This window comes from Molothrus ater, chromosome 9 (assembly GCF_012460135.2).
Source record: "Molothrus ater isolate BHLD 08-10-18 breed brown headed cowbird chromosome 9, BPBGC_Mater_1.1, whole genome shotgun sequence".
Lineage (NCBI taxonomy): Eukaryota > Metazoa > Chordata > Aves > Passeriformes > Icteridae > Molothrus > Molothrus ater.
In genome coordinates, this window is record NC_050486.2 from 16,833,147 (window position 1) to 16,858,229 (window position 25,083).

Consider the following 25,083-nt stretch of genomic DNA (forward strand, 5'->3'; position numbering starts at 1 on the left):
TGTAGAGCGGGCTGTTTGTTAGTTAAATATTGATTTAGCAGAGAAGCAGTGTTCTCTTCCTGTTTGCACTCTGACTGCAAACACTGTGCTGCAGGTGCTCGGGACATGCTTGTTGAATTTTCCTTGGTTTTAATTTAGAACTAGTTCAACATGAGGACAAGGAATATTGCTATAATATTTAAACTTCAAAGTAACAAACAAGAGACCATTTTTCAAACCAAGTCCTATCTACTGGCTCTAAACCTCTCTTAATCTGACCAAAGTTCAATCAAAGTGCTAAAAGTACATGATAGAGAGATTCTGGCTGTAGAAAACTGAAGGGCCATGTCTTTAACACTGCCTAACCCCAATTTGCAGTGTTTATTTTGGGATGCAGGAGCCTCACACTTGATCCTGTTTTCTCTTTGGCTGTGCTTTACTGTGACAAAGCAGAGCACTGGGGCTGGCTATTGCTTGTCAGCTGAAGATCCTTTCTGCAAATCCCCTGGGTGTCAGTTGTCTTTTGTGCTTTAGTGTCTACTGTGACCACATGGACATTTGTTTGACAGGAGTCTGTGACCCTCAAACAGTTTGGTGAGTCATGGAAAGAGTGAACTCACCCGTATAGGGTTTAATCTGTCCTTCTCTGATAGATTTAATTTCTGCCTGGCAGGCTCTGCTCAGTTACATGGTGTCTGACCTGGCTATTGAAGTAGCAGCAGAACCACTTACCAAAGAGTCCTCTCTGGATGGAGAGTGGGCATTAATATTCATGAGCTGTTACTTATTTACACTGGTATATATTAAAACTTCTGTATAACACCATTTGATCTCTCTGAGGGATAATTGTCTTTTGACAGAAATGCACAGCTACAGTGAGCTTACTAAAAGCTGTTTGTTCTAAATAATACTGACTTATTTGAGAGAACAATATATTTTAATGGACTTGGTTTTCTATTTGTAAGCACTTGCCAGGATTAAGTAACAATATGTTTGTAAACTGATGATAGCAAGTAAAAGTAGTTCAGAGTCCTGACAGAGCTTTGAAAACTATTATTTAATGATAATATTCGTTATAACTGTATTAAGGAAAAATAGTGGGGAACCTGGGTCCAAATCAATTGTTCTTTTACCACGCTGTGAGCAAACAAATAGATGAGGTTAATGAAACAATAATCTCTTGCTGCAAGATTCTTTCTTTCCAAAGCTAAACATGTTCTGCTGAAATAGAGGTCTTTCAATAAGAAGCTTGCTGGTTCTAAAGGTGATAATGGGCTCGAAGCATCCAGTGAGGAAAGTACTTCTTGTTTCTAAATCCATTACTATCTGCTTCTCCAGCTCTAGAAACATGGTATAATGTGCATTTTCTTGATCCTCCATCTCTTCTTTTGTTTTCTGTAGTCATAATCTGAAGGAAAAAAAAACAAACCAGGCAATAATGCACTGTTAAGCTTTGAAACTGTATGTGACCCCATTGCTTTCCAGTGGATTGTGTCAGTGCTGTCACAAATTAATGAAAATAGACATCACCATAAATCACCATCAATCAACCAAAGAAATGGCACTTTAGTTATTATGACAGTTTAGTTATTTAGTATTAAACCATTTACCAAAAAATGGATAAGCAAAATTCGTATGTAAAGAAGGGAAGGCTGGAATCCATCCTTGCTTGAAGGAGCAATAGGGAAGTTGACAAAATGTAATTCTTTGACCAAGCAACTGGTGTAAAATGAAAAGCAAATTTAGAGTTGTTAAATGTCCATAGGCTCTATTGCTCTTGCAGGGGGGGTTCATTTGACCAGGAAATGCACCACATGAACTGGGACCATATTTTCCATTCTTAAGAACTATAGATATAAAATAAAGAGCTGCTAAACAATTCTGATTATGCCCATCCTGATTTTTTATGGAAAATCTGTATAGCAATACAGGTGCATTTTAAAGGTAAAAGAAACATAGAACATTTTCTTAATTCCAAGTATAACATACTGTTTTCTATCTCTCTGTCTCCAGCTCAATTTCATTTCTGTTTTGGCTTGAAACTTTTGATACTCTTCAAACTCCTCTTCACAGTACTTCAGATATTTGACTTCTCTTTCAAAGTAATCAAGTACTTTGGCATGCTGTAAACACAGTGACAAACAAGGGTCATTACATGCTCAGAGACACAGATCTCTTGCTGATGATCTGAATGGTATTCATATTTTATCTAAAATGGTATTCATATTTTATCTATTGGAAATAGAAATATCTCTATTTATCCCAGTAGTTTGCAGCAAAACAATACAAAGATGTGACAAACTTCAGGCACAAAGAAACCATAAACATACTTTGGTAGTACATTTTGCATTTATTTTATCTGGGATTCTGTGCTTTACTTTTTTATTAGTCTCTTCAACAGCCTAGTGTTTTTCAGTGAATACTTTGTTTACAATCAACATAATCTAAATATTAGTGACTGTTCTTTGGTTGATAATTCTGCACCCTAAAGAGTTTGGTTCCAAAGCACAGGTAATCTGTGCAGAAGCAATGTGTTTCCTCAGATCACTCAGCTCCTGCCTTGCTTTGGAGAAGTTGTTTTTACTAGAATGAAGCTGCTGACGAGATGTTTTATTGCTGCCTACTGCATCTCTGTGCATGGCAAACTTTTATGGGATGTTTAGAAACTGTTTAAGTGCCTACATAAACATTACACTGCCGTAGAATGGGAGGATGGTTTTGTGATGTGAGAGTAACAGTCTAGGCAGCAGGCAAGACTGCTGGACAGAGACACTAGCTTGATCTTTGGCTGGGAGGTGGAGGAAAAGAAAAACTGAAAACTATGTAGAAAAAAAAGGGAATTTAAAACTGCTTGCATTGTTTCTGTGGCCTTTTGGTACAGATGCTCCTTATTTCAAGAGCGTGAATGAGTGGGAATGTTAATAACTTTCAAATAATAATAGTTTTCAAAATGTGCTTTCACTGAACTAGAACCGGATACAAAGACATGTAAATTGAATTACCAAATTATAAGGAAAAAAAATCAACACAAATGTGGACAAGAAGGTGTAAAGAAAAAAGGAATTCAGTATAAATGCAATGCTATGCACTCTAAAACATTGTTTTACTGCATGAAAGGTGTCATTTTATGGATGTGACAAAAAATGCTGGCCTCTTAATTGTGTTTTCATGTAGCCAGGTTGGAACAGTGGAATTCTGCCACCTATCACTGAGATTTCCTTTAGTTGACTCTTATCTAAGCTCTCTACAAAGTCAGCTTGGCTACAGTTGATCTTTGGAGAATTTGGCTATACTAATCTCAAATTAATTGCCATTATTTGAAGATGCAGACTTGTTTCTGTGTTGGAGTTTTCAGGATAAAGTGTCAAAGATATTTAATAAAAATTCTTACTAACCTCATTACTTGGAGGGTGACATAATGTTTGACAGATTTCCAAAATGTGCAGAACTCCAAGATTGTCAGAAACAGCCAGAAAATGCTGCTCTGCTGAAAGATATTTGACAAAAAAAGTATAAACAATCCAAATTCCAACAGCAACGTGAACCTCCACCCAAAGACAAGCTACAGACAGTTCTTTTTTTTTTCTGGTCCTTTTAGTTTTTCTGGTCCCTTTAGTTTCACTGCAGCAAAAAAAACAACCTTCTTGCTCTGTTATTTTATTAATCCCTTTCAAGTTTTTCTTTTAAAAGACTTTTTTTTAAAATGAAATATTTTCAGTTGCCTTTATGCCATAGTAGTACACTTAGAACTAAGTATCCATTTTTGTATGTACAATGTTAAATTTGTGGAAGTATGTACTTATATAAGATCATTTGTAATAAGATTTGTGTCCCTCAGAGTCATGGGCCATTTTGCAAACAGGGTAGCACAATAAAGCACAATCACCATCCACATACCTGAGGCACTGGAGGGGCTGATGAAAGTGATGATTGATTTGGAGATGTTCTGGAAATGAGATGGCTCATGAGTTTTCTTCAGTAAGTCCCAAATATCTATATTTCCATTGTCTCTGCCAATGAAGAAAACTCCTGGTCTTGTTAAGGACCATTGTCCTGCAGTGTATCTTCCTGCAGAGCAGCTTGACTGAAGGATTGGTCCATTCTTTTATTTTTTTTTTTGTAAAACAAAAGATAAACCAGACAATCAAACAGTATTATCAAGTCACTACTCTTCAGAGCTTCTGTCTTGGAAAATGCTCACCATTTAAATGGTCCCATTACAAAAATTAAATTATTGGCAAAATTCCTGCTACCTGCTGTAGATAAAAAGGATTGTGGGGAAATAAAAACCTCTCACTTCCAGTCTCTTCAGGTAATCTGTCTGTCTGCTGTTAAAACCTGTGGTCTGGAGATTTTGTCAGGTGCAGCTAACCTGGGTTCCTGCATGACACACTTAAAAAGCCCCCATGTTTCTTTGTTTTCATGTGATGAAATAACCTTGTCCTAAAATACAACTTCAGATTTGTTCAGCAGGCATTTCTCTAGCAGGAGAAATGAATAGTTGGTAAGCTATGCTTTTTACAAGGTTGGAATTTAAGAAAGTCACTTTTTCTCTAAAAGGCAAGTCTACTAAGCTCTATCTAAAATAGTTTTCTGATGTGAAGATGGAAAGCTTCTTTTATATCTGTTTTAAGATATGAAGCTTCATGACTTAGATGTTTCTGAAAATACAGTCTCTGAGCCTGTCATAGTCCTGTCTTGTATACCTATCACAAATGTTACAGCTGTGTTAAAGTAACTTACTGTAACTCCTTCTTTCCAAATGGCAAACTTCTGGCCTCCAATGCTTAGAAAGATGTCTTTAAAAAATGGAGATTTCTGGAGAGTATTGATAGTTTCAGTGTGGAGGGAGTATTTCTGGGAGTGCTTCTGACCTATTGGAGGAAAAAGGCAGTTGCTTGTTACTAGTGCCTTAGGGATCAAGGAACTAGAGTGCAGGACCTACCACAGCCCTGGAAGATATCAGCCTCTTCTTTTTAATCACAAGGTACAGGAATTGGATTTGCCACAAATCTAGTTACTTCCATGACTTGTGCCAATATCTTTGTACTATTTTCTCATGCCAGCTAAAGTGCTTGTACTTTTGAGGGTGTACTGTTAAATCCAGGCATTATCAGTGAGAGAGACTATTAGAGCTATGAGTAAGAACCTTAAAAAAACAAATTACAGACACAAATATTTTCAAGTTAGTAATATATAAAGGCTTAAACAGGTATTGAGAAGCTTGAACTTACTAACTGGTTTTGCTGTATTAGTATCAATTTTCTTTTTCCATTCAGAATAAACAACTTCTCCATCCTGTAATGTCAAAAATCAAGCAAATCAAGCAAATGCTAATGTTAGAGCTTGGTGGCTTATTTCAAAGTGACTTGTTTTTAAGCTGGGACTTTTCTTAATTATAACCATTGATGCCAAGATGATTTTTTGCCTTTTCTTTTATATACTTTTTATATAACTTTTATGTATCCTCAGTATTTTTAGCATGCATACTTGTAGTTCCTGAAGTCTAATAACTTAGCATAGTCCTAGTGTTCTGTTAGGCCAGGAGAGCAAACATCCTAAAGGCCTCGTAGTAGGAGGCTGGAAAACCCTACACTAACCTGGGAAACCAATGTCCTCACTAAAACATATCCTGTAAACTGGAGATTTGGCCCATCCAGGGGGAATTCCTCAGATGGGGGAATCTCATGCCATTCATCCAGGCCTCCCATTGAGGATATTCTAATTTGGAAGGTCTATAAATTGTATACAAGATCTGTTGTGTGTGTGCATTGGGTCATATCCCACCCTTGGCAAAGTGGTGCATCAGTCATGAGCCTTATTAAATACTGAGGTAAAAACCCCTTATCCCTTTACCCTGTCTGGCTCTCCATTTTTAAGACCAAGGAAAGGCACCACCATCATTACATATGATCTGAGAACCTGAATTTGCAGCCAATGACTGAAAACACAATATAGTTTTGCATCACCATTTTTCAGTTATGTATCGCCAAAACAGCTTTACTTGCCATGATGTATGTAAGCAGTCCTTCCTGCAGAATTAGATGTTTGGTTTTGATAGTTCATACTTTGCTCCAATATTTGGGGAAAAGCTGACTAGAAGCAAAAAGGAGCCTAATTTTCATTTCCATAAGAACTCAGAACTGGGAAAGACCCATGAATTTTAGTAGCATAGGGTAGGTAGTGGGTTATGATTACTTGGAATTTCCAAATGGGAAATTAGGTTGGGGGGCAAACTAGAATAAATGTTTTCACATGACATGTGGGAAGACGCTAGAAGAATTACTAATCTTATGTGTTCTGGAATAAGGAAATACTCTTTGGTTCCTAATAGGTGGTTAAGCTCAACATATTTTGGAAATGTCTTCTAATTCTGCTCTTGAAGTAAGAATTCATAGTCTACTGAATATTGGAGGTTTATTATTTTTAAGCATGTAGCTAAAAATATTAATAATGTATTAATTAATAATATAATTAATATTAAAAATTTATAGAGTAGAAGTGAAAGGTGGCATGTTCAGAGAGATCTTTTTAGTTATACCTGAAGAAAACATGCAAGTTCATATATTTGTGAAAACTCTGTTATTTAACTCTTCAGTCTTTCAGATATTTTGGATTAACATTTTCACTGGTAATACATTATTTTCACTTACTTCATTTCCAACAAAAAAGTCTGTGGATATATTCTCTAGCAGTTCCAGATTTTTGCTTGAAGAAGCACTCATCTCTGTATATGTGCTCTCTTTGATGGGTCCTCTTAGCGTGCTCCGAGGTCTTACCCTCCCTGGGAAATGACAGTGGCATCTTTTTGTTACACACTGGAATTTATTAGACCAAGCAAATCCTTTGTAAAGGTAGTTTGTGGATAAGGGGAATTTCAAGAAGAGATATGAAGAAAGACTGCCAAGTAAATCAGCAGTTCTGTAGGTTTACTGTTTCCTGGTGGAGTCTCCCTGTTGCTGCAACTCTGAAGTCAGTGCTTCTTATACCCAGACAATGCTCAGGGTATTGCACCATCCTGTTCTGTGCCAGTTTTACACAGCACCAGTGTCTCTGTGGGAGCTGCCCTTATACATCACCCACAGCTGCCACAACCAGGAGCTAACATCTCTGCTCCAGGGAATGGATTATGTTTCTAAAAATAGTTTTCTGTAATGGCTGAAAAGGACATATTGTTTCAGGGATAAAGAGATTGGGTGAGGGATTTGCATAGGCTTTTCAGTGAAACTGGATAGAGTTACTGTGTATATGGAATTGCTCAGTTTGGATTTCTACATGTACCTCTCTTCATAGTCAGTACGTGTAGGTCACACACCGAATCCCACTAGAATTAAGAAATCTTTTTCTCCAGATGTATTTAGCTATACAGTATTTTGTTGCTCAGCTTTTATTATGTATGTACTGAAATACAAGGTTATTAATAACACTTTCCTCTGTAAGGTGTAAATGAAAATATTACCTGGGGGTTTGTAACGATACTGCAGTTTCCTTAAACTGATTCTCATGGGACCATACTCTGTGTCGTTATCCCTTTCACGCAGATTGATCTGTTCAGGAAGAAGTGCATTTGCTAAACCATTTTGTCACATCTTTGAGGTACAAGTCTAAATGACTTTCTGCTGTAATAGAACAGATCTTTGCAGTGTGTTTGTAATACTGCACAAACAGTATTTGCTGCCTCACATACAAGCATGGAAAAATGGTGTTTGTGTTGCCTTCTTCCTGTAAGAATTTTGCTTTGTTTCGAGCAAAAAAGCCCAAACTACCCAACTGTTTGCTTCTGAACTGTTTGTTCAAAAACTGTCAGCTGCAGGTATTCTGAGCAGCACAGATCAGGACGTCTAAAATTATAACTTCTTTTTCTTACCTAACATTGTTTTCATCCTCATTTTTTTTTCACAAACTGCTATGACTGTTTTCATGAGACTGAATGTTGGTTTGCTAGTAATTATGGTTCTGCTGATCATGACCATGTTGCACTATTTGGAATTCATTGAGATAGAGCATCTGAAAAGGTTGACAGGAACTTACAGTATTTACACAACTACTTTTGCACCTACTGCAGTTTTTTAGAAGCAGTCATGCTGTTTCTTATGAATTAGCTTTTCAAAATGCATTTTATTGAAGTTTCAAAGAAATGTTGAAATATTTAATTTCATAATCAGAAAGAAAATCACAAGGAAGTCAAAATTTGCTTGAAAAGATAGAGTTGGGAAGCAAAATACGTTGCTATGGAGTTCTGGCCATATCTACAATTTGGCTTGATCCCTGTGTTCTGTATTTGTGGACACTACCTTTATGAGAGGCTTCCAGGAGAGATCTAAATCCTCATCAGTGTCTGGATCACCAGGGGGCATCTGAGATCTTCTCTCCTCCTTTATTTTCGCGGATAAAAATTCTTCACGACGTTCCATGGATGGAATATCCCAAAATAATATTGAGCTGAAAAATAATTGTATAATGTGTATTTTAGAGTGTTTTGGTTTGCAGCTACATGCAATTTTCCTTACATTTTAAAGCTTGAGGTTTTTTAAACCTTTTATCTTCAAGCCTTATATAACTGTGGAGACTGAAAGTCAGAGAAAGGCTAGATGATTCTTTTGCAAATGATGAAATATATTTCTTTTTTCACCCATTCATCAGTTAATTATACCAAAGCAGCTAGGTAGTATTCATACAGTTTGCTCATGGACAGTTATTGGGTGAACTTACTGGCACTGTCTGGGTGAAATTCCTGAAGGCTGTAGCAGGTAATTTAGTAACTCAAATTGAAGTTCAGTCCCAGTTTTTGTGTGTACCAATTAATTTGCTGATGTTCAAGGCAAATGGTTCCACTCATATTTGTCATCTTCAGCCCTCTGATTGTTCCTTTTGTTCTACTCTGGACATTCACCTACAGGTTTGATATAGCCAATGAAACTTTCCTCATTGCTGATATCTCTTTCCCTTTTCTAACAGGAGTTGCTCTTCAAGTATGACACTACAGTGACTTCCCTGTTCTTAACTTCAAAATACTTTCAATTTGGAACCCTGCTGTGTGAGTAGTTAAAATAATTTCTTCTATATGTATTACTTACATTACGCTGCAAACTTATTAAGAACTGCATTTGCAATCTTACTTCTCATTTAATTCTTCAAAGTCTTCTCTGTTATTTGGTTAGGAAAAATAACTTAGCATCATCATAAAATTTTTTCTCTTCTGACACTCCCTTTGATGTAACTAACAAATACATGATTGAGCCCACCCATGCAGCCTTGAAGCCTTAAGCCTTCTGACATCATGAAAGATAAATGTTTATTTCCATTTTTTGCTTTCTGCCCCCCTTTCTAGTCTTTCACACAGAATAATAATATAATTATCATGAGTATTTGGTCCACAAAAGAGGAGATTCACAAAGAGTAATTCTGCCAGCTAAGTCTCCAAATTTGTCTATAGTTTAAAGTATTTCTGTAGAAATAAGTCTAGGAATCTTTTAACAGCTTTTTGTGCATGTCACACAAACAATTGTAAGTGTGGGGATGTGGCTTTCCAGGCTAACATGTGTGATCAACACTCTTCTGAAGGGGGTACACAGAATATAAACATATATATGCAAGGGTTTTCAGTTAATAAACTCTTAATGCCTTTACTGTAAAGGGTTTAACTGGGCAAGAATGCAACTTGTCTTCTGCATACAGAATTTCAGCCACTCAGGATATGCTGATAGGAATCCAGAAATGTGCCAGTTAAATAATGGATTATGCCTCATAAAGCTTTCAAAGAGAACTGCAAGATGTCTTGTAGAGTATGTATTGCACATACCAATCAGGGGAGCAGGTTACAAGCTGCAGTTTTTTTTCATCTTTTTTTTCAGAAGTACCACCCTTTTGATTTTCCTGAAAATAACAGTAATAATTATTACAGGGGAAGAAGATGATGAAAGACAAAAATCACACTCTGATATGTAAGGACTTCAACACATAAAACAGGCTACTAGAAATTAAGTCACTGTTTCTGCTTGGCTAAGGTTTGAAAATCAGGGGCTCATTAATTTGCAGTTATAAAGTCAAGGTATTTTACAAATATGCTTCAAGTGAACTGATACCAGCTTTGCCTGCTACACACCTAAAATTCTACATTAACTTAGCAGGATAAATACTTACCTCTTTAATTTGCCATGTTTGTAACTTCTTTTATGCAGCTTAACCAAAGAGCCAGTAATTGAGAAATTTATCTCCAACAGTTCAGTGTAGTGGGAGTGATGTGCCTTTGCCAAGTTTACACCATGGGTCATCTATCTTAAATTATCACTTGGCTAGACCTCACTGTGGGATTGTAGTGGTGCCCTCAAATGTTAATTATTAATAGTTTAGGTTTTGTATGTGGGGTTCTGCAGGTTTTATACTATTTATCATTTACCAAGTAGTTATTGGTTTATAGCAAATTGATTTTAATTACTCAGGAAAATAAAGGAAAGGTGTCAGACGTAAAAAGGGATTATAGGCTAATCAAATCTACCTTCCAGTATATAAAACCAAACATATTTTGGAAAAACTGTACTTATCGAGTATGTGGCAAAATTTCAGCTATTTTTTTTTGAGCCAAGTTAGGCCTACTCTAATTTTCATTCATCAGTTTGTCTATCTGGAATCACAAGGGTAGTAATGCAGGCAGGCAAAGCTGAATTAGATTCTGGATATAACTTTGAATACTTTTTCATTAATATGTAATTATAAAACTGCTGATTTCAGGAACTGTGCCATAAAAACTGCTGTGTTGTGCAAAGGCTGACACATATTCCATGTTTATATAACAAAAGTATGTCCCAGTAATGTTGCTAAATACTGGCAAAGTGACTCCTTTGTCAGTGTTATTTATTAAGCATGGGTCTCCTGTATCTGTTATCCCAGATGAACACAAAAACAGCCTTCTGAGCCTAAAGTTTGACTAAAAAAACCCCACCCAAACAACAAAAACCACAACAATGTTCTGCTATCCAATCCCTTTCTTCATGCTTTACATCTGGTACCAGTTAGTATCCATGACTATTACTGTATAAAATAATAATGAACAGAGGGATCAGCTGACATTTGATGATATATGTGTCCCCCTTTTCTCACTTTTCTGGAAATGCCACTAAGGACTGTAGTGTCTGTGAAGTCTTAATTTATTTTTTTTTCAAAACTTTATTGATATATAATTTCCATAAACCTTTTAAAGATTTCAGTTTTCTTCTTCTTGGCCTGCTTTTCCACTGTCATTATTTTGCATTTGACTACATTTGCATTTCAAATGATTTTAGCACCATTTGCAATACTTTGATAGTAAATCAGCACCCAGTGTTCCTATAAGCACTTTGGAAATTTAAAACTATGATGGAAAAAGTAAGGTGACTACAATAATGCCATTCTTGGGTATCCAGATATTTAGGTAATTGAAGTTATTGCTTGGAATTCTTAGTGACTGGCTAGGTTGATCATAGTAGAAATTCAATGCATTTTAAATATGGAAAGCTTACTATAATTTTGAATTATGCTTGTCTGTAAAGTTATGGAAATTTTTTCCAGTATTAGCAGATTCATATCAGACTGAGAGCACAACACAGTTGTAAAGCACAATGAACACAGCAAGAGGCACCAGATTATTAGTGTTTACTAAATGCAGTGAGAAATAATGAATACAAATAATTAACTCTTCAGTATTTTCTCTTGAGTTTACATTAGGATTTCTGAGGTAGTAGATTAGAAAAGCATTAAAAAGAAAAGTGAATTTTTAAACTCACCTCAACGTTACGTGGTAGCCATTGTACATCTGTTGCTGGCTTTGTATGACAATATGGTGTGGAAGAGGCTGCACAGTTTCTCACTAGAGGTGGCTCTGTGCTACTGTGCTGGACTTGCTTAGGTGATGGCTAGAAATGTTTTAAGAAAAGATATCTTAGTGTGTTTTCAAAATAAAATAGTAGATCAAAGAATAAAAGGTTACTTTGCATTCTGTTAACACTTTTTCATGTATTTCAGATCAGTTTATAGCACTTTTTAGGGGTCTAATACCTTCCATTTTGTTGTGGTGTAAAGCAATATCCTGTTTCACCTATCCCAGTCCCTCAGGTGTGCCAGCCTCTCCCTTCCCCTCCCCGTTGCCCCCTTGCTAAGTGCTGTCCGTCAGTCTTAACGTTCCAGCAAGGGCGGCGTCTGGTTGGTGCAGTTCAAAAGATGCTTCTCAGCCCTGGGGTCATTGGCCAGTCTGGGTGTCATTGTCCCCTGAGACTGCCCCCCTACCACCTGGTTGGGACACCTACCCCTTCCCCTCCCCCTTTCCCCGGGCTTCAAAAGACACGGGACCATGCGGTCGGGATTCTGTTGGAGCTGTTACAAGATTCAGAGATCTGTGACCCTGGAAGAAAACTCTGGATTAAACCCTACTGCAGAATCCATCTCCTTTTCCTCTTCACCTCGCCTAAAGCCTTTCCACCAGAGGTAAACCTGAGTTCCTGCTTGCCTGGACTTGTTCCAAGTGCCAGCTACAACATCCAGCCAGCCAAAGGTGTCTCTGAGGTGAAACACCACAGCTGCCGCCTTTGGTCAAGCAGCAAGGGCTGGACGAGCCCAGGCATGTTCCATCTGGTAATATTGGGATCATATTCCAATACCATTTGAGGAAAAAAAAAAAGAAGGAAAGTATCAAAAGAGGCCTTTGGATATAAAGCTCTACAAAGACTTCCAAGATGCCTCCACAGATATGCAGACATCATTAATGTCTCCTCTCCTCTTAGGGCTTTCTTCTGCTTATTCTCCTTACTGTCTTTTTCGACTGAAATAATTTTCTCATCTTCCAAGCTACCTTTTCTCTGTTCATAAACATCTAGAATACTTTCAGTATTGTTTTCAGTAACAAACAATATCTGTATTTGACAGGCTTTGTAAGGTAAGAGTGGAGGGTATATTGGTGCCCGTTGAAGAACAGACTCACTAAAACATAAGTTGCACAAAATGCAGTAAACATTTTAAGCTGTACTAATCAGGTAGAAATTATACCATGCTAATTGTGATAATGGTTTGATTTCATGAACTCATCAGCTTTCTTTCCTTTCTGGTGTCTTGTTGCAAAGATTATCTATTCCCTCTTTTGAGTCAGGATACCCTAGCCTGTTTTTCCTCCACAGACATACAGATACACTGCAATAGACTTACAACAGAAGCATTTAACATATTAATAGCTGTTATCTTGATTTCATAGAATCATAGAATGTTAAGGGGTTGGAGTTGACCTTAAAGATCATCTAGACCCAGCCCTCAGCCATGGACAGAGACACCTCCCACTAGACCAGGTTGCTCAAGGCATTTTCCAACCTGGCTTTGAACACTCTCAGGGTTGGGGCATCCACAGTCTCCCTGAGAAACCTATCCCAGTGTCTCACCACCCGCACAAAGCAAACAATTTCTTCTGAATATCTAACCTAAATTTCCTCTCTTTAATTTTTACCCATTACTCATTGTCCTGTCACTACAGTTGCACACCAAGAGTCCTTCTCTGGCTTCCCTCTAGATTCCCTTCAGATACTGGAAGGTTGCTATGAGGCCTTCATGCAACCTTCTCTTCTCCAGGCTGAACACCCCCAACTTTCTCAGCTTGTCTTTGTAGAGGAGGTGCTCCAGTGCTCTTATCAACTGTGTGGCCCTTCTCTGGACTTGCTCCAACAGTTCCATGTCCTTCTTGTGTTGGGGGCACCAGAGCTGGATGCAGTGCTCTGGGTGGGATCTCACCAGAGCAGAGTATGGGCCAGAATCCCTTCCCTTGTCCTGCTGGCCACACTGCTTTGGATGCAGCCCAGGATTCAGCTGGTGTTCTGTGTGCCAGGGCTCACTGCTGGGGAACCCCTGAGCATTATATCCAACCATCAGCCCCAGAGTTACCTCAGTCACCACTGCTGCTCTTGGCTCACCCTCTGAAGACTCAGTGACTTCATCAACAACAGGCTTTGTACTTTCCAGCTTTTCTTCGTGTTTAGAGATATCCCACAATACAATCTACAATGATAAATTAGTATAGTACAAATTATATTTGTATATGTGTATTAATACAATATGCCTTAATACACTTTTTTTGTTCAAATCATGGAGGTTTGGGGAAACAAAAGAAATTCACTTTCTGCACTAGAATTTATGAAGTCTTTAAAGTATTTTCTCTTCAGCTTGATGAAATCAGAAGAAAGGTTACATTTGTCTCTAAAAACAAGTCTTTATGACTTATTTATCAGTACTACAAAGAAGCATTGTAGGGTAATGGCTCAGCTATGGAATAACCAGACATAGCTTCAGTCCAGGATAAGAGAGCTTCAGGACTCTGTGACATCTGTCTTCTGTCTGTCACTGTGTTACTATGGATGTTGAGTACATCTCTTCACCCTTATTTTTATACTGGAAGAAAATACAGAAATATGCAATTTTATTTTTAAAGATTGAAAAACCTGTCCATCAACACAGCCACCAGCAATGAGATTTGGATTGCTTGGACTGAACTGAAAGCAGCAAATGTCTTCAGGAGCCTTCAACACCAACTAGAGAGAAGAAAAACAAGATAGTTGAGAAATAGTCACACCATTTGTTTGTTCTCATGTTATTTAAATACTTGGCATATTTAAAAGTCATGATTAAATACCTGGAGGCAGAGAGGGTCAAACATACTCCAGAGAAGTATAACTGACTGTAGCAATGATTTATTAGAAAGGTTAACTTGTTCTTCATACAAAGGCTGCTCTCTTGCTGACAGTGCTATAATCCCTAATCAAAAGAGAAAATAAATTTTCTCAAAAGAGACGATTCAAGTTTCAACACACTGATAATTATCCTAAATTACTTATATCTATACCTTCTGAATACAGTGAAAAAAAAACCACTAAGCAGGAAAGAAACCCCAAACAAACCAACCATGTATATTTCTTTTTTTTTCAGATCAGCTTTGATGAGACTATTTTCGTTACTTAACATTAGGTTATTTTAAAATGAGTCATAGAACCTATGCATCAGGATAAAATTCCTCTTTTTTCGCTCATGCTCCTCAATGGTGTAATAGTGCACCTGAAATGATATGACAGACATGTAGTCCTGGCCACCCACCATGAAAACAAACCTTGGTAACCCAATTCATTTTCTTACCCAGGCTGCAGTGTTGGCTAGTAGTATGCTGGGAGCTGGGGCATTTTTAAGGAACTTAACTGTGCCTTTAGGTCTGTCTGTGCAGAGCAGTAAGGCACAGCAGGAGCAGGAGTTGATATTTTGTGTGTCTTGTGATGCTCCCTGGCACTGGCAGAGCCGTGTCCCACTGTGGCTGTGACACTCCTCACCAGCATGAGGCTGCTGTGAGAGCCAGGCATGGGCACAAGCACAGTAGTATGCAGGGCCATCTGAAGAGTCTGGCACCACAGCCCTGCTTAAATGAGCCTCATGGGGGGAAATTTCTCTTACCTATAATCTCCACTTGAACATTAAGGTAAAGAACTTTGCATGGCCTATATGAATTCTACTAAGAATTTGTCTCATTTTTCATTTTGCCTCAAATTGGCAATACAAACAGGGATACTAAATCAGTTTTGATTTCTTTTTAAAATTAAAAGTTGATGATTTTATGAAAGATGCATATTTTACAGCTGTCATATAATACCCATCATTGAAAACTCAAATCAGTACTATAACTGCATTACCATAAATGGTTGGATGCCAGCGAACGCAAGTAATGGTTCTGTTCTTGAGATACTGCACATCTGTAAATGATTGGTATTCTTTAAAATAAACATCTGCCTTGCCTTCTTCTTGGTCTTCTGCTAGGGCCTTCCAGTCATCAAAAAAAACGTTCATAATTTCATTTTGCTGCAGTGCAATTTCCACTCTGTTTTGTGAAAAGAACAGTTAAGACTTCAGTAATCCAGATGTGACTGCTCAATAGTAGAATTACAAATATTTCTGTAAAGAGGTAGCTTCTGTTTTTCACAAAATTATGGTCACATTAGTTTAAAAATCAAGTGTTAATTCCTCAGTGCTGTATCCCTGCAAGGAAACAATCTTCTGTATAAACAGAAATAGCTACTGTATCAAGAATTTAGCTTCAGTTCTTTGTGGACCAAGCACAGAGCAATTGTCCAATTCTTTGTGCAAAAAATGTCATTAAGTAGGATTTGTCCCACTTAATAGGATGTGGCTAAGGGCATAATCAGGGCTAGGACAGCACCTTTGCTCACTGCACAGCCATCTGTTTGAGTAGGAAGTTTTGCAGTTTGTTTAAAAATATGTATCACTATCAACTTTAGCAGTTCTGATATCTATTTAAAGCAACATCATACCTATATAGCATAGACTTCATGGTTGTTCTCATATAAACAAGTTTTAAGTTATTTTTTGTTAATATTATAATAATAAAAAAGGAAAAATTATATAGAAACAAAAAATAAAATTGGTAATTGACTAGACCAATGATCCATTCAGACAAGAGTACTTGCTTGTACTCTGTATTATTTCAGGGGGTCTTCAAATGTATGCTGCAATAATTTTACCTTAAATGTACTGCTGTAAGAAATTTTTTCAGCGTCTCAGATGACAGACTCTCTGCTTTTGCTTCATTTGACAACTGCCTTGGATAATACTGCGTGGATGCATTTTTTGGATAAGTCCTACCCAGTTGGAATAAATTTGAATGTAAGTATAGAAAATATTTCAAAGACAGAAACCTATGTAATGTGTAAAATTAAAACATATAGTTTTTCTAGACACTTTAAAAAAAATTTAAGAAAAAAGATGCAAACAGAGCATCCAGTTTTTTTCTATTAATCAGTTTGTAACTAAGTGACACCAGAATTTTAGCTGAGGTAAGAAACAGTGCATAGCTTAATAAATAAGTTGATAAATGTTTTCTCATACCTACCATTTTGTCTGAGTACTAGCTTCTCTTAGTTTTGGAACCATTTGCACCCCCACATCCCTTTCAAGCATTTTAATACTGAAAGTATTGTCTTCGTAGGCTGTGCATTCAGCATAGCTCTCTTTGTCATCTGCAGCATTCTTGTCAGTAAATGCAATGGGCGCACCAAACTGCCTGCGAACTCGTGAGATCTTGTACTTAATCTAGAAAAGATACATTTCCATGGCTAGAAAAGAGAAAGCTTTTGGAAAGTTCATTCTTTAAAATGGCTGCATTCATATTATGGTAGAATTAGTTCCCTTAACAATTTCTGCACTGAGTTTATTCATATTTCTGCATTTTGAAATTCTGAAGTGCTCTTATAAATAAACTACACATGTGATAGAAGACAGGTTTGTATTTGTAAAACTAGAAGTTGTAGCAGTTTTGGATTACTGCTAGGAGGACAAGAGAATTACATTTTCTAATTCATCCGGTATCAAAACTGCACATTTAATTAATTGATTTACAGAAAGCCTTATATAATACTGAATTAAGCTTCCAAGACCTAATTTTCAGCTCTTCCCTTTTGGTGGAAGTTCAGAGGAGTTTCCTTATGTTGAGAAGGATGTGTCTTGACTTCTGCCCACAAAGAGAAGTAGGCACTTGATTTTGGGCAGTAGAGAGGTTTTGATTTGTCTTGGTTTCATATCCAGGTACTTTTCCCCAGCACCTCCCACAAACCTGGAAAGGAAAGTAAGCTAAAAATACTTGTGAGTGGGCCTTGCCAACAATGCAGAATGCAGAATATGGAATTCTTGGACTGTGCATGTATTGAATTGAATGACTGTGAAATAGCTTTAGAGCAATCAGACATCTTTTTAGGTGTATGCAAGAGGTTCAGTTGCTGAGAACTATCAAAACTTAGCCAGTCTTCCCTGAAGAGGGACTTAGGTACCAAGTAAAAATCATTAATGGACAGTTAGATACTTGGAGATGCCCCACACATCACCAATTAGTGACAGCTGTGAGTGGATCTAGTTTTTGGACATATAATCTTCTCTCTCTCTCTCTCTATATATATATATGTATTATCTGTAGATGTAATTAATCAAATGTAGATGTAATTAATCAAATATGTCCTTCTGTAAAGTCAGCTTGTAATACCTGTGGATACTTAAAGATGTTGCATGCTACTTAAATGCCATTCATATACTAGAACTGTTCCCTGAGCTTCATGGAAACAGAGCAATGACTCCCATTGGCATCTGGCCACTTGGTAAATTGAGCAAAAAGTGGCAGAGCTGCCAGTGATCAAAGATGATCAGGACTTCTGACTTTAAACCTTAAAAAGTACTTATGTCCAAGGAGGTGATACATGCCTAATTTGCAAGACTTAGAGAACAGAGTTCAAAATAAAAGTTTCTGCAGCACCTTCAGATTTTGTTAAAAGTTTAGATATTTCTCTATTTCTCTCTGTTAGTTTTCTTGAAAGACCTCAAGAAAAACTAGGATTGCGGCTTCCAATTTCCTGACTTGTTGCTTTTTTAAAACAAACATAGGGGTTTATATTTCTTTCATTGACTAACATCTGTTGATTCTGACCTTTGTATCCCTTTCTATAACAGATTCTTCTTCAACTTCCTTTTCGCTGCCAAGGGAAACCCAAGGTTTGCGGACTTCCGGAGTTTCCTCTATGTTTTCTTCTTCTGTTTCTTCTTTTTCTTCTGCAGCTTCTAAAGACTGCAATATCAAAAAGTGAGAAATGGTACTTTTTCAAAAATTTGCTACAGAAATGTAAGTATTAACTAGAAACCCAGGTTTCAGTCTTACCCACACATTCTTTACTTTTGTCTCCGAGCAAAGAGTCTGGGTATACTGTGCCTCTGGGCAGGGCTGGCTTAGGTCCTGTTCATTTGTGCATTAGAATTTTCCAATAATATTTAATATTTAACTACTAAAGAGAGACTGTTATCTTGAAATCAAATCATTTTATATAAAAAGAATTTATAGTGATTTTTTCCATTAGGCCCTCTAGCCTGGAACTGCATTTTACTTTTCTTGATTTTTTCTTCTCCTGATTCCCTGATGCTGGATGGCAAACTCATATTCAAAAATTATATAATCTTTCTATAAACATTCTCCTATGATGCAGTGTACAAGTTCTATATATCTGGAGCTATTTGGAACTCAAGAACATTTTCATGATTTGAAGAATATATTCATAAATATTATGAAAAATAAGTATAATACTTCTTTGAAAATGCTCTATATGTTTATTTTCTGTTATTTTTATGTCTGAGAAAACTGATTATTGTCAGAGAAAATTAATGCCTATGATAAAAATGTAGCAGGGGGGTAATACTGGCTCTCTGAAGTAAAATGCAAAAACTTAATTTAGTCCTTCTCAGAATAAAATATATTTTTACAGTGATACACATACTTTTCCATGATCAGCTTAACTATTAGAGAAATACTGGGTGCTTAACAATACTATTCCTGACATCTTTGTTTGAGACTAGATTCTGAAATATTTATAGATAGAACAATGCTCTGGTATACTTGGGTTTTACCTTTAGAAAGTTTTCCTTGGCTTCTTCAGAAGCAACAATATAAAAGTTCTCTCCATACTGGAAGCTTGGATCAAAAACTACCAAGAGTTCTTCCCCTGGATATTCCTATTTTAATGAAAAAAATTAGTGGAAAACTGAAAACAAATAATACTCAAAACAAACATAAAGTCGTGACTGCAAAAGCTACCACCAATTTAGTACGTTAGGTTAATTTTGTATTCTTAGTGGAGAATTTAATGTGTCAATTGAAAGGAATAGATGGGGTTTATTTTGTAATAAAAATAAGTCTGGGACAAAACTAATCTTTTATACAGACAATTAAACAGAAAATAAACTGGTTTAATGATTTTCAATACATAGGCCATGAATTAGGGGAAGCCAAATATGTGGAGCTCTGTCAGTTCACAGAATCAAAATTAATATATGTTACTTTTAGCATATTTTCAATCTGAAGCTAGTAAAAAAACATGCATGACAAGCCATGAGAAACTTTGAGTCAACAACTGTCCATGACCTCTAGCACTCAGATATTACAGCATCAGTGTGTTTACACAGAGTCAAACAAGAACAGACCCACTCTCCAAAAGAATGGACACTCTGAGAGCATAAGTCTTAAAGAGAGAAGGAAATATGCTACATACTAGGATAACTTTTTTGAAAGGGAGGAAATCAGAAGATTTAGCTCTTGTTTTCAGGTCTTGAATTATGTCCTCCTTTTTAATACACTTGAAATTATTTTCTTCTGTGACATCTTCGTCAGGTCGGCAATTAAAAATTTCTTGGGTCTTTTCAGTCAAAAGCAAAGGAAAGATTTCTGGGTGGCCTTTGAAAAAAAGCAAAATTGCATGATAACTTCAGAGTGTGGTTTAAACATGCACGTATACTTTGATAAGTCTATGTCTTTACTGTTTCCAGCATAATGCCTTTGAATCTCTCACCTATGCCTTTGAATCTCTCAGCTTTGTTTTCGGTATTTTGGAAGGCATGAAATACAAATTATATTTACTTTATTAATCTTTGAAAATACTCTACCCAGCATTTTGCACATAATGAATAAGATTTCCCTGGTATAGGGGGCTTTTTTTCTTCTTGATGAACAGGTTATTAACAACTTCAGTGAAAAATCTTTAATGGGTTGGTTTTAATATATTAAGGGCAAAACTGCATGGTTCTGACTTAAGAAAGCCTTTGAATAAATACCCTGTGGTCCTTCCTTGTAGGGCAGCACCATATTAAGCCAAATTGAGGTGAGGATGCTTTTCTGATTTTGGACTTTCATCTTGCTCCCGTTGAGTTCAGAGTGCAGGAGAGACTATTTCTCACTGATCAATGAGACTAAAGCAAGCTCACTGAGATTAAAGTCAGATATTTATTTTAAGTTCTACTGGAGAATGTTGTTTTCTACACACATGATGTCTGTTAGGGTCATTCATATTAACTCAGAATAAGATATTTCTTATCTTTGTGCTAGCATGGATATCTGCATTGGTTTGAGGAGGCTGGATGCAGTTAGGTGACCTGTCAGCTGTGCTCTGCCAACCCTCAATCTGGGGGTAGCATGCAGTGCTTTTCATTGTGTGAGTAGGGCAATGTGTGTAATGCTGGCCTTTCTCACCTTACATCTTCTGTCTCCAGCTTGCATGACAGCTCTAAGGTGCTAAGATCATTCTAGGCCCGGCCAGTTGAATCCTGCCCCTGAGACTCCTCCTTTGCTACACTGCCCTGCTAGCAGACTCATGCTCTGTCTCAGCTGCCCTAGTAAGAGCATTCCTCATGAAGGCCACTACATTTTTGCCTGGGCAGGTTAGCAGATGTTCATCTTTTTGGTGAACTGGAAACTAAAAGACTTAGGGATATGTATACTGTTTTACTGAACTGAAATATGCTGGCTGTTGTGATAATAGCTGATACTTTTCTCTCTTTGTTTCAGTCACTTAGTATTTTATCTTAATTCCCGGCACCTGTGGGGCTTTTCCTCTTTGTGCATGCCTTGAAGAGAAGTTGACATACCTCAAATGATGATTGTGACCAGCTGTGTCAGCATGTTTTGAGAAGTCATCTCTAATCCAAACCAACAAGGACTCACAAAATGGTAAATCCTCCTTAATCTCTGCATAATCCTATCACATAATACATTATGTTTGATGAATCTGACATTTATCCTTTAAAATCTTTCAGTGCTGCTACTCCACTGCATCTGCTCTGCCACAGTCATCATTAAAATTAATGGCATGCCTGATGTTTCTGGTGCATGCTACACCGTTCCAAGTATGGATTACTTAGTGTCCACTACTTATTTCATAGCACATACAATCTGTAGCATGTACAGGCCATTAGTTCACTTTCATCATAAGCTCTAATCAATATTGCATGATTTTCCTTTTTGATATCTTGGAGATTTCCAGGATTTCTGTGTGGATGCTTCCAAAAAATACAGAATCATAGGGATGTTGATTGCAAAGACCTCCAAGTCATCTGGTCCAAACTTACTGTTGGTAACACCAGACCTCAAAAATCCCAGCCAGGAGTAATGTTTGGTTTAGACATTATTGCTTGTAACAATAAGCTTTTATGGTGCTGTTTTTAAAATGCTGAATCATGTGTAAGCCTTGTGCACAAATGCTAATGCTGAAAAAAATCCTTTTAAAGAGCTGTAGGTTTCATTGCCAAATGAAACAATACAAGCATGCATTAAAGTTAAGCAATAATACTATGGACATCACTGCAAGAGGAAACAGAGTAAGACAGATACTCTAAGTGCATTTTTTCAACTCTCTATTGCTATAAGCCCAAGCTAAAAACAGAACAATGATCAGAATTAAAATTACACCTTTCAGTCTAAAGAACTAAATTTCTATATTGCAGAATATTATTTTTAACAGAATCTATAATATAAGTAGCAGATACTGGAGCTCCTACATTATAAACATTTTTATTGAATGCTCTTTTCCAGTAAGAAGTGTGTAACATCTGATCATAGGCTTCACATTGTTTTTCTATCCATAAATTGTACCTGTATCATTTGTAACAGTCAGCAGCTCAGTGCTAGGTCTTCACAAAAGACCAAGAAACTCTAAGGAAGAAGTAAAGAACACTTGCAGGCCTAAGGAGTGTGTGCACAGTGTTTAAATCTTGCACAGGCAGTGTTTGCTTACACCAGTGTTGTTTTCCTGCTTTCAGCACCAGGTTCCTAGCAGTGGTTTAGCTGTTAGAGCTCTAACCTTTATTGCCAGTAGGTGGAGGTACAATTCTCTCTCACTAACTATCTCCTGCAACACTGAAAGCACATTTTAAAAGTACCACTTTAATCATCGGAGGGATCACTTTTTGTGCCTTTTCATTAACTGCAGCTTAGCCATTTTGGTGATGCTAACCAGAGAACAATTTTCACCCAGTGCCCATAGGATTATGGATGAAAACAAGTGATTTACAGTTTCTTTTAGAATTACCTAGTTTGTGTATTCCTTGTTTGCCACTCTGTTTTAGCCTTTAACAATAAAAGCTTTATTGTTACAAGCCAATTAATAAGATAACCCTTTGGACTGTTCCTGTAAACCATAGATAAATTTTACTTTGGTATCAATTTAAGTTTATCTGAGGGATAATTGCACAAATTGGGTCAGAAGAAAAATACAACCAGAAATATAAAAAATAATAAACCATTGGAAATCATTTGGTGTCTAAGAAAAAGGAATATATTTAAATTTGGATAATTGCATACTTTTAGCCCTTAATTATGGCCATGCTTAAAACCTAACTTTACTTGAACATAAGACTAATTGTGACTTTTAAATGGTTAATTTTTTTCCCCTACAAAGAAAAAAATATGCTAATTGATGTCTATTGGTATCTATGATTAAGAACCACAAGTGGTATGCTAAAATAATCTTCTCATGAAATTTAATAATGGTTTGACAAAGATCAAAGATTAATGAATTATAAAAAAGTTATTATTTTTCTTTCAATTGCTAAACTATTTCTAAATGCAAAGATTTTGCACCCTATAATTCTGTTATGATGCTTATTTCCCCCTATCCCAACTCCTCTCAAACCAAGAAAAAAACCTCTTCTAAAACCCATACCAGTTTCCTGCTGCACTGCTGGCTACTCAGAGCCACTGTAATTACTGTGATAGCTGCATTTCTAAATAGTTTCTAATTTTTCCCATTCATTAAAAAATGTTTTCTTTTTATTCTCTGCATTAGTAACACTGAAAATTCAAACTGCTTTGAGTATTCTAGAACTACTGCTTTAAAGTTCAGTCATCATAGCACTTACCTATACTGGCCATAGAAAGATCAACTTCATCTTTTTTATCTGAAATATAAGGACATGATGTTATCAGTGTTGGTTACAGAACTATAATGAGTAATTTTACCTCTCTCTGTTATTTATATAAAATAGCATATTCTAATTGATCTCATGTTTTTTTAATGCATGGGGCCAAAAAAATTAAAGTAGATCTCATGTGAGCCCAGGCTGCTGCTTGTTTCATTTTTGCTGTACCTTACATACCAAGATGTGTTTCTTTTTCCTTTTCATGATTCCTTAGCTTTGTTTTACCTTTTTGTTTCTTTGCTGCTGGTTTTGAATATTTCAAGGTGGTCTTGCTGGATTTGACATTTTTTGGCATATTTTCAGATTTCTCTAGAGAAAGACACATATCATTAATAATTTTAGATAGACAACAGAATGCACCATGCATGAGTGAAAATTTTGTCCATGACTTTATGTAGCTTATCATTATAATAATATTTTCATATGCAGCTAAAGGTATGTTTCATAGTTTTAAATCATAAGCTGTATTTTCATATCATGCATAATAGATGGAAAAACTTCTTTTGCCCTGGGTGTTCAAAAATGAGCATTGATTGTCCAAAATACTAGCAGGTTAAATGAGGATAGAGGTTCCCCTCACTGAAAGCTAAGGATCTGAGATAAAGTGGGAAGAGCAGTTATAAATGTTTGTCCCGATGTTTGTAAGTGTCAACCATTACTCAGCTGCACAAAACATTTCTTTTTGCAGTTTATTTTTCAGTGCAGCTCTGCAGAGGACAGACTCGGGAAGAAGATATATGCCTGATTAAATGTAGCAACCACGCGGCAGGAGATGATATTGTATATTGGCTACTTGTGTTTCATTTGCTTTCCTTCATCCCAATATCTGGAGAAAGGATTAGAACAGAAGGGCAGGAAAGACTCAGTTCCATGGCAAGAAGAAACGTGGTTCAGCTGCCCGCTGCTCAGGCTGGACAGCACCATCATGTGGGAGGTGCTCACATAGCAGCCGATGGAACAACTAAATCAGGATGGCCCAATTCTCTTAGCAGTGTTACAATTGTTTGGTGTTAATATTGAAGAGACAGAGGTGTTCAAATGGGATGAGGACAATGGGGCTCTCACTTTGTATTCTCCCTCTCCATGTTCACACTTTTATGAATGTAAACAGACTGGGAGAGGAACCATTTTTTAAATGGTTTGGGTGCTATTACAATTTTACCGCTAACGAGAGGAAAGTAGATGCAGATAGGACAGAAAGAGACGGCACCTCCAGGAACGCTGGCATGACATAACTATTTCTGATGATCTCACAGGAGCTACAGCCCATCTGCCTGTGCACATGAACAGCACATTTTCTGTCAAGATGCTTAAGGTAAA

General features: G+C 36.8%; 1 protein-coding gene across 1 annotated transcript; it reads right to left on the reverse strand.

The window, feature by feature from the left end:
* Positions 1–1,273: 1,273 nt before the first annotated feature.
* Positions 1,274–24,088, reverse strand: DNAI3 (dynein axonemal intermediate chain 3). The gene is made up of 22 exons (XM_036388303.2): positions 23,989–24,088; positions 23,704–23,742; positions 20,067–20,248; positions 19,426–19,530; positions 18,458–18,595; positions 16,877–17,076; positions 16,509–16,625; positions 15,663–15,847; positions 14,621–14,742; positions 14,430–14,519; positions 13,876–13,989; positions 11,742–11,870; positions 9,782–9,855; positions 8,274–8,421; positions 7,439–7,526; positions 6,633–6,763; positions 5,214–5,277; positions 4,723–4,853; positions 3,877–4,081; positions 3,375–3,466; positions 1,969–2,102; positions 1,274–1,387 (listed from the first exon to the last, which is right to left on the reverse strand). Exons 1-22 carry the CDS (start codon positions 24,086–24,088, stop codon positions 1,381–1,383), a joined length of 2,595 nt encoding a protein of 864 aa, XP_036244196.2. The 3' UTR covers positions 1,274–1,380.
* Between the last annotated feature and the right edge of the window lie 995 nt (positions 24,089–25,083).